At 32.5% G+C, this 14,211-nt stretch overlaps 1 protein-coding gene across 1 annotated transcript in view; it reads right to left on the bottom strand.

Annotated features, from left to right (window-relative positions):
• LOC123712528 overlaps positions 1 to 14,211 on the bottom strand; it is a 57,027-nt gene that overhangs the window by 20,370 nt on the left and 22,446 nt on the right. The window contains exons 2-4 of the mRNA XM_045665662.1: positions 2,789 to 2,997; positions 2,425 to 2,560; positions 134 to 342 (exon numbers count right to left, since the gene is read on the bottom strand). Of these exons, the coding sequence (XP_045521618.1) occupies positions 134 to 342; positions 2,425 to 2,560; positions 2,789 to 2,997 (554 nt within the window). The remainder of the gene's footprint in view (positions 1 to 133; positions 343 to 2,424; positions 2,561 to 2,788; positions 2,998 to 14,211) is intronic.

The raw sequence follows: 14,211 nt of genomic DNA, 5'->3' as shown, positions 1-14,211 counted from the left end.
AAACTACAAATATTAACTTTTACTACCTGCCGTAATAGGCAAGAACTAATGTACTTACCTACCTATGTACCTCGCAAATCGAGACTTGGACTTCAAAACTAGACGACGCCATCTATGCCTACAAAATACTTACATCAACATTAATTCCAGCGAAGGGAAATATCTTCGTAGCAGGCGTCTCACTTGGTGAGAACCGGTAAAACTCATGGCGGCCCCTGTACCACTTAACAGAGTAGAGTGGCGCCTCAGTTAACTCGTACAGACACGCTAAAGTTACGTCTGATCCTCGTTGTACCACAGGCGGTGATATTCTAAGCTCCGTCGCTCGGAGACCACCAATACCTGAGAAGGGAGAAGAGAGATATTTTAAATTATCCTTATTTGAAACGTTTGATGCATTTCGAAATATTTACAAGAAATTTCAAAGAGAATACAAATTGGTCCCACGTGAAACACCTAATAGATATTTATATTTGCATGATATGCATATATATATAAACCTTCTGTGAGTGTGTGTGTAATTGAACTCAACGGCTAGATCGATATTAATGAAATCTGTAGGTGTTCAATTGGATTGCAGTATAGTTTATATCTACAATTAAATCTATGTAAAGAGTAAACTATACAAATATGACATATAAGTATTAGTTACAGATATATTTTAGCGATATAAAATGTGTAACACTATAAGCTCACCATGATATTTATTATTAATATTAAAAATTCAAGTTAAAATATTGGCTACGTCTCAGACCTACTAGTTACATATTATAGTTTTGAAATCAAAAAACAAATAAATATAAGAGTTCTTATTCGTTTGGCAACGACGCAAATGCAGCTCAAAGGCTTAGTTAGTACTTTGATATTTATTTTTACAAGCTAAAGCACCATATAACATAATACCGGTTTTCTAGTTACCGTCTTGGAGCATTAAAATGCATTTGCTATAGAATTTTTAATCTTTTTTAAATATTTGGCTGTACGTTATTTCATTTATTAGCAGATTCCTTAAAATTCTCGTTGTTAACACCATTCATTACGGCAAAAAACTTTGACTTGTAAACTGCTGAATAGTGACTGAAAAACGCCTCGAGAGCTCTGTTAGCGCCCGAGTATTGCTAAGTGTAAGAGGCTTTTAGTTTTATATTTATCTTGTCAATAACTAATCAGTAGTTTATTTTTCATATATAATTAACATTGCGTTTGTTTAAGTTTAGTAGGAAAGAGGTGGGCTACAAAGTCTCTATAGTGTACTTGACATTTATACGTTTATGAATGGGTTAGCTTTACTAAGCTTGAACGATAGGGTGATATTAATAAATATACAATGATATGACTGATTATAGATATTTAAAACACGTATTTCTTCAAAACTCGAATAATATTTACACGAAACGAAGAAAATGTAGCCTGCGCCAATCGTAGACTAAAATCAGCCGTACGAAAATACAATAGATTCCTACGAAACATTATTACAGTCGATACTTCTCCTGGTCCAATAAAGGCAACATCACTATGCAGATAAGGACGACAATCGCGTGTCTTGATCGTTACTGGCGTTATCTGGCTGCGAGAGAGCAGTTATAGCCGAACTTATTGGTTACGCACGCAAAACACGCTCGTAAATACATTTGGATAGTTCCAATACTATTGATATATTGTTGATAATAAAGCTCTTATTTGGGAATTTATTTATTCCTTTTTGGACTTTGTAAGTCTGATATACGCTTTGAACTTTTACCCGAAAAAGGTTTGTTTATTTAATATTTTGTATGCTCTGTACAAACGAATCTGTCTGCAACAAAGTGGAAACACATTTTGACACAAGGAGGTTGTACTTATTAGTATTGTATAAATACCCCTTATTTCTAACAATAACTACTGCCGTAGCTAGCCCAAATACATAGAGAACGGATTTTTAGGAATTTTAATTTGTTTTTTATTACTATAGTTCCAGATGAATAAACATGCTTTTATCTTGAAAGTGGCCAGAGGATAGCGCTAGCAAGAAGCAAGTACGAATCCTGACTGTCAAAAACGTATTAGTTTTGACATACGGGAGCCATTCTTACCATTAGACTATAAATGTTTTATTGTATAGGAATTACATTGTATTTTAAATAAAAAAAACAATTTGAATCGTATAATTTTATTGTTGATGCTTCCGTAGTTCCCATCTGGTCATCTTTACAATATTATTGAGTTTGATTGTCCTAATCATGAAATTAAGAAATGTATTTTAATATACAAAACATTTGAAAAGTATCTTTTGTGTATTAAAATACTAGGTACATACATATTTTTTATTAACAAGCGCTTTAAGAGTATGTCGAAGCTCACACATACATATAAGGTCTTAACCACTATTAGGTATTTTAGTCAAAATATAAAATCATGAATGAAATATCATATTAGTTTACTTACCTACAACATCAAGTCTTGATTTGGCCGTATAATGGGGAAAAGTGTGAGCATTCTGGATTACTTCACAGCTGTAGTTCCCACTTAAGTTTGGTGTAACATTCATTATAACTACATGTGTCTCATTTGAATTTAACCTCTGAAACAAGGGAACAAAGTTCAATCATTCAATGGTATTTAAAAGATTTTCCTCTATTATGATTTCTTACGAATCGATACAGCTATTTAAGTGATACTTTATGTACTATGACATTATTATTCATTAGTTAGTCTAATTAATTTTATCTTCATATACATTGTTAAATAGTTGAGAACTTAATATGAAAAAAGCAAAATAAATATTACATGAACAAAAGTTTGAACTCACATCAATTTTAATTCCATTTACAGGCATCACTCTAGTAGTGGGAGTCTCTAAGGGAGAATATCTATAGAACTCTTGCGAGCCCTTGTACCACTTTACTGAATAGATCTCACTCTCGTGGAGCTGGTATATACAGGCCATCGTTACATTTCTACCTCGTTGAACGACTCGCGGCGTAATATTCAGTTCCGTGGTACGGAGGCCACCGGCTTCTGTGAACAAAGAAAATTTCGGTAATTTAAGACTTAATTATACGCTTGTAAAATAATATTTATTTTGAAGTTAGTGGGAAAAATTGATTTACCAATTTGAACCAACCTGACCTTTGGGTCAGCTTTCAATAATATTTTTTTTTATATTTACCAACTAATTTTTTACAATAAATAATAATCCACCATACAAAGGTTTTATACATAACAACATATTACTTCAAGAATAAACGTACTAAACTCGCAAATAACTGCTGTAACTTTAAAAGGCGTAAAACGTAATAAGATCGTTAATACTTTGTCTAACACATAAATGGTAATTGATTGAGACGTCCTTCAAAAGTTCTATAACATCTAAAGAATGTACAAAAAGTTTACCTCTTGAAATAAATCGGATATCGTAACAATAAAATCACATGACATTTGAAATAAACTCCGTTCCGAGGCTGGACATTTGGCAGAGTTAAGTTGCATTGGATGAAGGTCTTTCAAAACTTTGTCTCCTTGGTATTCTGCCAATATCAACTTGAATGTATCGATATAAAATTATTTTCCCAACTTTCAAGTTATTTAGGTCGCAACTTTATGCATTAGCAAACTTTATTCCGCTTCTAAAGTTATTTGAGATTGATGTAAATATTCTTTTGCTATTAGAGCCATTACATAATATTTATTTATAAACGCATTACGATGATTGCGATAGTTTTTCTTCGGAGATACTATAGTATAAACAATTCTTGTTATATCCAAAAACGTACGCTGGAAATATTGTATATAAGAGGTTGGGGAAAAAGTTTTTACAACATTTTTTAATATAGTTTATTTACATTGAACTAAAGTATGTAGACTACCATATTTTTGTTCGATAACTTTTTGCCATCTTGTAGTTAGGGACATGATCCCATTGCTATAGAAATTTTGGGGCTTCTGATCAAAATACCGCGACAAATGGTTTTGGCAATGCTCTCGTGATGTTAACCTGACACTGCCTAAAGAATTCTGAAGAGACCGAACTAGGTGGAAATCTGAAGGTCTTGCACCTTGAAATCTGAAGGTCAAGCAGGGTCAGGACTATACGGCGGATGCATTAACACCTCCCAGCCAAGCTCTCTTAATTGTTGCTGAGTGGCTAAAGATGTGTAAGGTCTAGCGTTATCATGATGAAAAACCCCACCCCTTCTGTTGATTAATTTCGGCTGCTTTCTCTCAACTTCTTGCTTTAATCTCATCAGTTTTTCGCAGTACAGTTCAGAATCAATGGTCCTGCCTAGTGGTAACAGCTCATAATGAAAAATGCTCTTCCAATCCCACCACACATCACATTGTTGCGTGTTAACCCGGTTTCGCCAAAGTCTGTGAAGCCTGACAGGTCTTTGACCACAACATTTTTCGCACGTTCTTGTCGTAGAGCCAGATACAAATAGTATAGCCTATGAGATCTAGCCTATGAAGTCTTTAGTCCAAAATAGTAATAAATACTTACATTATATTATATGAAGAATTTTGCATATGGACAATTATTGATTGTAAAAAAATATACAGACTTCGCATCCAGTTTAAAATTCGTTCGTTAAAAAAACAATTATTGACGAGAATTGTAATTAAAAGAAAGCTTTTACAAATAAAAATCAATATTAACAATATTCACTGAATATTTTACCATGGAATTCGCGCATTCATGTGGGAATACAGAAATAAAATTTATTTTATAATCGTTCAATAAAACAATTATTGTTGCAGATAAGAACGTACGGTTTTTAATTTTTATTGAATTAGGTATAAAATATTTATTGGTTGGCGATTGATTTAAATGAAACTAATAAATTATGTTTTTTGAACATGAAAAGCATTTCCAAAGGGTTTAAATTCTCCTTTGTAGGAAGAAATGATATTGTGTTATATATGCGTTGATAAAGTGGTAATAAACAGTCTAGTATGTACTCCTACTCCTAAAATACTTAAGTCTTTAAGTTTTTTATCTATTAATATTAAAAAAGTAACGATAATTCTTAGGTAATAAACACTCTAGCACTATACCCATAACAACTTGACAACATCATTTTTCTATTGGAATACATATTTAATAATAAGCCTTTAGTATTTACGTTTTATTATGTATGGCATACATACCAATAATCCTTAATACACGCTATCGACTACGTTACTAAACAATTGATATTTTATTCGTTGGCCTCAAGCCGTTCATGAAAAAGTCCATTTTTCTTCGTTCTTTATTTAGTTAAAATTCCATTTTTTTAGGTGCAAATAATTACTCCAATAACCGTAAACAAATTCAATATTAGAAGTAGATATAAAAACAATCCCCTTATTTTCCCCAATCAATCCCCAAAATGTTTTTCAGCAAAATACCCGACCTTGTAATACAAGTAAGAATAAGTCGATAAATGAAACAGGGTGACCAATAACTCGCGAAGGAAGTGTATTCAATATAGAAAGGCGCACCTGCTCTTTCCGGCAATCTTCAGCTTTTCCGATTTTATATTTTCGTATTTTTGACGCGTGGTCGAATTGTCAGGTGACCGTTGAAATGTCGCACAATATGTTTGTAGTTTCAAGTAATTCCAGTGATACTGTTATATTATAATCTTGCACCCTGTTTGGCTGACATACTAATTAATACCTTCTGTTTAGTCAGCATTTCTCACCGAGAGGTGAAATGATACTTAAAATATGAAATTAGTTCGGTATCATCCTCCGTCGCGCACACACATTTGTTGGCTTTATTTTAATATTCGATAAATATTGTAATGAAATTAAAAGTTCAATTGTATCCTGAACACATCTTTCTTTTAAAAACCCAAGTACCAGAATACGTCTAACAATACGAATACGAATAATATTACTGAAACTGCGATATGACAACACTACTTCAAAATGTTCGTGCGATTCAGAGTATAAGTAATTTAGAATAAAGGAAAGCTAATTAAATGTACAATATCCTAATATATATTAAGGCGACCCTTCTGATAGTGGTCCTATAACCAAAATACTAATCGTAATGACATTTTGCATTTTAAATAAAATTATTATACCACGAGTAGGCAGGTTTTAGGGCTGAGTAAATCGAAACTTTAGATCAATACTTTAAGTATAAAATTCATATTTCTATTGATATTTGGCTTATCAAATAAACTAGTTGTAAAAGGAATAATTATATGTGTGGTGAATAATCAGTGTATCGGATAAAGCATTGTTATTGCAATAACTTTATCTACCTTTAAGCGCTTTTTATTATTATTAAAGGCGTTCGCTTTATACTTTATTTTCTTAAAAAACTACTAAATACACTATGTAATAAATTTTTCAATAACATACAATCAACCTTCTATACGTACCTACGGATCGCTTATCTGCTACTTTTAATCGTCCAGTGAGTAGGCTATCTCGCTCTTATAACATAATTACTAACATAGATAAAAAATTTGATATATTTTACAACAATCTTCCAACTTTGCTTATCCATGCTCTTAATGAAGTTTAAGTTATCGTTTAGGTTTAGTTATTATTACTTTTTTGTCGTTATAGTTATTATTCTTTGGTTGCTTGTTTAATTTTCTTCCATGCTAGCTTTCTTATGTTCTAATAAAATTTAAGTGTATGTGTATAAAATTTGTGATGTCATATTTTCTTGTATAATTTTATGCGTTGCTTTAGAACTTATAAATAAGCTTACGCCTGAAATCCTGTGAGTGCCGTACGTTCAAGCTGATTACTAGCCTGAAAGCAAACTATTGATGAGTAATTGCTACTTAGAAGCATGTATTTCTCGTAATTAGTAGGTATGTTAATTCTTTTATTAATATGAAATTATAACCAACTCATACTCATTATTAGCATAAGGAATAGATGTTTGTTAGTAAATATTTTTAACGGAGCAGCACGTTAATATTAGGTATACTTTTATAATCATATACATACTTTTTAAGAAGCATGTTAGAATGTTATTGTTGAACGGTTGCTACTAACTAATTTTGCTAGTAATTGTCACTTTGTTATCCAAAACTATGAATCAAATCCTAGTAGCATGTGTACCTCTTGTACTAATATGTTTTAATTGCATGTCCACTTGTAGATTTGTTTCGTGAGAGATTTTCAGAGATTTATGCTATCCAACTCAATTAGTGTTTTAAACATATATGTACTAGTACCCTGTGTTGGTCTTCGAATAATATATATCGACTCGATACATGTTATAATGTTGAATTATTTTGTTAGTAAATTCATGAAAGTTTATGTTATTAATACCGCTTCAGCCTTTTAATGGCACCACGTTTTGTTTGAAAGGAGATGGGTTGCGATATCCGAGAGTAATTCAACAATTTTTATTGGTTCTTTTATTGTATCATTTAGATACTAAGTAGGTTTATTGAGTTCAAACTTGTGTTTAAAAGAAAATAACAGGTAAAGACTCACTTTTATAATTTAACCATTATCAACTTTATAATTGTAAGCGTATATTATTGATAGTAATTACCGCGACACTTTCAAAACTGAGATGGACTTTGTAGTAGGAAAAATATTGTAAGTTTTAGAACCAAATGTCAGGTGCTCAGAAGCTAAGTAACCTTCTTGCTTTTAACAATGTCCACTATAACAGACACAACAACACATCAGGCTCCAATTGAGGGACACAGGACATCAGATACCTATATAATCTGTGATAATGGCATGATAATGTGTTAATGTGTAAGCAAAAAAACATTAAGACAGTACAATTTTTTTTAAGAATAACTATGTTAAACAGTTAAATTAATTATTTGATTTATACAAAAAAGAAACAATGAACATATCTTAAATGGTCGCGAATCCTTGAAGGTTTTAGTTATTATTTTAGAGATAAAAACTTCACAGACTTAATTTAAACAAAAGGAACCCAAGACAAATTGTTAAAGACTATCCTAATAAGCTTAGATTCAAATTATTTAGAAATTCTACGTTATTATATCTATTTTCTTATGTAATTGGAGGTATAGACAGAGGTATCACCTGATGTTAAGTGATACCGCCGCCCATGGACACTCACAATGCCAGAAGGTCCGATCTATTCAGAAGAATCACTTAGTCTTAGCCACTAAGTTACAAAATCAAAGTAAGATATTACTAAGATATTCTGCAGAAATCTAAAGTTGTAAAAAGCCTATTAAATAAAATCCGTATCAGTGGAACAAAGTAAGATAAAAAAGCCTTTAAAAAGTATTTATTTTCTTATTAAGATTTGTTTTCGTGTTATATCTTATCTTGACGTAAATTCCCGGTGTAAGGTAACCTGCTAAACATATTTCTGAGGTACCAAGTCTATATCTTGGCATTTTCTCATAACGGTAAAGTCTCAACCAGATGTTATCGACACTTTTCAACACGCTCAAATATACGTATAAAAATCTGAATTTTTTATTTTAAGCTATAGGATTTAGGCGGTATATATTTAAATATCTTATTACCTCATTTATGACTAAGTTAATAGGCTAAAGTTAGTTCTATTATCTGGTAAATCTATTTAACGTTTATCAGTGAACGAATAAGCTAACTCAGTTTTAAATTGCGTGCCCATACCTTCATGGACTGACTGTTTCACTCATTTATACTACTCACCAAACAAAAATTAATATTACCGTATCGGATATAAAATAGTTTTGTGGTTCGACTAAAGACCTAATTGATATGTTAGCATTAAATCAGAAATGCTAAAACGAACTTCTAAAATTTGATATAACAGCCGTGAACATAAAACGCTTTCGTAATATAAAAGTTTGCGAGCATTTTTTACATATGTTTAATTTGGTTATTTAGAGAGCATTCAAATCAGAATTCATTCAAAAAAAATTGTTTAAGTTTTATCATAATAATTTTCCCTTTATAATATTAAAATATGTATATTGTAGAGCAGTGTTGGTCTAGTGGCTTCAGCGTGCGACTCTCATCCCTCAGGTCATAGGTTCGATCCCCGACAGTGCACCAATGGATTTTCTTTCTATGTGCTCATTTAACATTAGCTCGAACGGTGAAGGAAAACATCGTGAGGAAACCGACTTGACTTAGACCCAAAAAGTCCACGGCATGCGTCAGGCACAGGCTGATCACCTACTTGCCAATTCGATTAACAAATGATCATGAAACAGATACAGAAATCTGAGGCCCAGACCTAAAACAGTTGTAGCGCCATTGATTTATTTATTTTATATTGAAGAAAAATCTAGTATTTCAAATTTTAGGTCCTTACATATGAAATTGGCGTTTTGTATGGGAGGAACAAAAAGTCGAATATTTTTAAATATAATATATTTAATTAATCAAAGTATGAACCACTATTTTCTATGCACTTTTGCCATCTCATAGGTAGTTCATTGATCCCTTTACTAAAAAAACCAGTCGGACGGGAATCAATAAAATCTGTGACGGCGATTTTCACTGCTCCATCAGAGTTAAATTTGTTCCCTTGCAAGAAGTCCAAATTTCGAAAAAAAAATGGTAATCTGTTGGAGCAAGGTCCGGGGAGTACGGAGGATGTCTTAGACACTCCACTGAAGCTCTTCTAATTTGGTAGCCGTCTGTTGTGCAGTGTGTGGTCTAGCGTAGTCGTGAAGTAGCAGTGGCGTGGAGCGATTGACCAGCCTAGGTTGTTTAGCCGCTAGCTTTCCCATCATGGTTTGCAATTGCTGACAATAGACATCAGCCGTAATAGTCTGGCCAGATTTGAGACAACTGCAATGAACAATACTGGCACTAGTCCACCAAACGCTTACAAGTAACTTTTTTGGGGTTAATTTTCGCTTGGGGCAGGATTTGGCTGGCTGATCAGGATCCAACCATTGCGCTGAGCGCTTCCGATTATCGTAAAGGACCCATTTTTTATCTCAGGTAATGATTCGGTTTAAAATACCTTCATTATTGTGCCGGTTCAGTAATGTAACGAAGCAGTCGACGCGCGTTTGCCGGTTTGCTTCAGTCAATTCGTGAGGTACCCACCTTTCAAGCTTTTTAATCTTCCCAATTTGCTTCAAGTGAATTAAAACAGTTTTATCACTAACACCGCAGCCTGCAGCTGCAACTCGGACGTGGTTTGCGATGGATCCGCTTCCATAATAGCCTTCAATACTTCATTATCAACTTGGGTCTCAGGCCGTCCACGGGGCTTGTTCTGCAGGTCGAAATTTCCAGAACGAAAACGTTGGAACCAAAAACGAACTGTATTTTCTTTTGCAACATGACCGCCATACACATCATTCACCCTTCGAGTTGTTTCCGCAGCACTAGTGCCACGGCGGAACTCGCACTCGTAAATAATGCGATTCTTTAAGTTTTCCATTTTGTAAAATGAGTGAAGCAAACAGAAAAAGACAGAAGAAAAAAACAAATGAATGACGGTCATCGAAGCACAAATACATGAGTAAATAGCTGTACAAATTTTAATTTGAAATTCCTAACCAAATACCTCCTGTATTTGAGGTCAAAGTGGCCAGTACGAAATACGCCAATTTCATATGTAAGGACCTAATATTATGTTGCTGAAACGCAAAGCCCTATTTGCAATATACATAACTATAAAATTTTGCCAACGTGTAGCATCATGAAAAAGCTGTCACTGTGAAACAAAAATAAAGTGCGGCACTCGTGCGAAAAATATACTGACTAACAATGTAACGATATTTACTTTAAGAGCTGTTTTCGAAATAAAGCGGACCTGGTTCAACCTTAAGCTAACATTTAAAGTGTTTTACTTTAAAATCGTATTGTGTATTGATGAGAAGTTTGGTTAAGTTATCGTAAAAATTTAACTAACGATATAAGGTAAAAACATAATAAGTTAAAAAGCCGGAAAGCCTCTGCTTCAAGAAATTTGCCTTGGTTTAATATGGTTATGGTATTTGGTTAGGGATGTTGGTGACAGTGCTATACTATGATTTTAAGTATCTATTAGCTATATCTATAGCCTTTGGTATAAACATTTACGTTTTGTCCGTGCAAGCGAAAATCTTTCGCAGACAAATTTCGACAAGTGTTGTAATTATATTGGTAAGTCATTACATATTATAATACAATTATAATTTTAAAGCAATTTGAATATTTTTAGTACTGATTGTGGTTACAGTCCAAGGCTTACAGTATACTGTCTGTTAAATTATTTCGCAATATATCGTAGTATTTATTTGTTTTGCAAAAACGGGACAAGTATCCGTACGAAAATTCAGTCGCCCTAGGCTTGTGCGTATAGCCCTATGGGCAACTATAAAGACTGTCCGATGACAGATATAATTGAGACCGTTTTATGCATTCATTTTTAGATGAACAATACGCTAGACGGAACGTAATTTAATCTTAGATGTATTAGTATGAAACTTTTACGGTTTCAAAAATTTATCATTAATTGAAGTGTGGAGATCATCGGTTTAAACTAATCGTAAACAGCTCCAAATTTTACAAAATAAACTTCTGAAAACACTCTTTTGTCTCGACACCTTAAAACTACCACAAACGACTTGTATACAGGCTTAAAAGTTGTGAATGTCAAACAAACATATGTACATTCTACGTGCATAAAAAGAAAAAAGACGCAAAGTACTCAATAATAAAATTCATGTCACGCCGTTAAAACGTAAAAGCTACAACAAAATAGGGGTACTTAGAATGTCACAAAATCTAGTTAAAAATACTTTGGAAAATGTTATATTTTTATGAAGATGTCAACTTATATTATAAAATCCCTACCGCAATCATCGGTTAGAACGCTTAGAATTGTAGATGATTAAAAATACTTTTTACTTTTAATAAGTATCACAGTAAAATTGTACTCATTACTATAACCTCCAATAGCGAAAGACAATATGAAATCCTTAATAAAACCAAACTATCCGCTTGTTATTATTTCGACAAATACTTGTTGGCTTATGTCGTGAGATTTCTTATTGAACTTAAACTAAACAATTAACATAATAATAAAAAATAAGGAATATCAATCGATATATTTTAGGATACCCAAAAGATAGAAAAAAAGGCGTTATGTTAAGTTAACCGATATGCGTTAAAAATGTTTTAGTGTATGTAATTCTTTCAAGAGGAAGGTGATTTAATTTTTAAGGCAAAGTGCCTTTATAGCGTAGGCGCGTATTTGGACCATAGATTTGACACCGATTGTAAATAAATTAACTTTGACATTATTTTATATTCTAAATAAGACAATGTGAAAATTGATATGAAATTTGCATGCCTATTTATATGGCTGATTGTGCGGATATTTATAATTAATTAATCGATCTAACCACTGTACCACTATCTTGGCAAATAAACGATTATTATTATATACTAACGTTTAATAAGGGGACGGTGTTATTAAACTGACAACCCCAAAACAAATTAACACAAGGTTCATGGGACGCATTAATATGCCTATTAAGAACTCTTATCGCAAATATGAATAAGTTTATACACAGTGACATAAGGATATTCGCGGTAATTTGGAAATAGATTTTGCAAACTGTTTATTTTGCTGAAGAGATCCACCTTTCGATTAATGTGTTTGTGTTTACAATATAGCCAAGATATGAATCACTTGTATATTTTCACAGACAACAGAGATCGTAATTTTGTGAAGCTAAATTCTGTCTGGCTGTCAGTTTATATATTTATGTTGGCACGAGTGATTGGAGCTTTAGTTGTGTGAGTTTATAATTAGAATTTTTTTATTTTTTTATTTATTACACTTTTGGCACATTACACACGTTACTGATAGGTACATTTAAAACCTGGTATCATGAATTATTAGGCAACGGGCCTTATTAAAATAAACAAAAAGTTTAAAATTATAAAACACGAAAAAAATACAATACTAAACTAAAATCTTGAAAGCAGTAGCTCATCTTAAGGTTAATGAATCAGGAATAATATATATGGATTTTTTCCAGATAGTAAAGACAAAAGACCAATATTTCAATAATGGGTCATGTCACGACTAAAGCACCAGTGGTTTTAGAAGACATGTACAGAAGCATCGTGCTTCTCCTTACTTCGTTCTCAGTGGTCGACTATAAATAAAAAGAAATAATCTTCATATGAGATTTAATATCTTGATTAAGAAGGTCGGGTGGAATTTTGATTGAGAAGGTCAAGGTTCAAAGTAGCAAGAGTTATTGAGTTCCGATTCCAAAGGATTTCAGGAATACTTTGGTAGGATGGACATTTTTTTTTACATTTTTTCGTTTGATTTGGATCCAGGAGCGATGGAATGACGAGTGGCATTAAAAGTTAAGATATTTTAATTCTGTGACGTCAATTTACGCGAGCCTGGGCAACTTTATAGCGAACAATTATTTAGATCACCCATTTAAATATTATCATTATAATTGAAAACAAAATTATCCAAAGGCTAGTCACGGGAAGTAAAATACATTCAAAGAAGAGATAAAAACACTCCAAGGAATATGAGAAGGAGACTTCATGTAACATATGCTCCAATGCATCATGGGGTGAGCAGCTCAGTATAGTGAAAGTATTATTGGTACATAAATTAACAGAACAACCTGCCGAAACTCAGAAAATGGTAGAAAGAAATTAGAAGAAAGACTAGGTTTAAGCAACCAGAAATAAGAATGACATGAACATTGCAGTATTTAAATGACGTAAACAGTATAATGAGCTGGAGTACTTTGACCATTAATGTGGACCACGTTAAAGTTTTTGGATAGGCTTACAAGGGCTTTGAGGGCATGATAATTGAATAGTTTTTTGAACTGCTTTAAATTTTAAGTGAACACTGAAAACACAGTGAACTTTAAAAGAAAACAAGAGCCAGAAGTTATAAGGTACTTATGTAGACATTAAAAACTTCACACTTTAAATTTAAAATATTAATATATAAAATGATAAAAGAGCATTCAAAGTACCTAATACTTTCACATCATAATATACTTCTTACTCATATATACAAAACTTTTGTTTACGTTACTTACTTTTTTATATTCATTATTTTCATGATCGTTGTATTTCCTAGGCTTAATATGTAAGCGGCGTTCTGTGCCAACACGTCTTGGTTCTTAGGTCAATACATGGAAAATATCCTCCAATTTCTTTTGAGCAAGTGTAGCAACAAATCTATCTGTAAACGAGTTTAATCTGCTTAATCTTAATTTAAAATCTCTCCCGCCGTCTTGCATATAATATCATAGTTCTTATTCTAATAATAATCTTCATGAAATAGCTTAG

Source organism: Pieris brassicae, chromosome 7 (assembly GCF_905147105.1).
Source record: "Pieris brassicae chromosome 7, ilPieBrab1.1, whole genome shotgun sequence".
Taxonomy (NCBI): domain Eukaryota; kingdom Metazoa; phylum Arthropoda; class Insecta; order Lepidoptera; family Pieridae; genus Pieris; species Pieris brassicae.
This window is presented reverse-complemented; position numbering and strand designations above follow the sequence as displayed.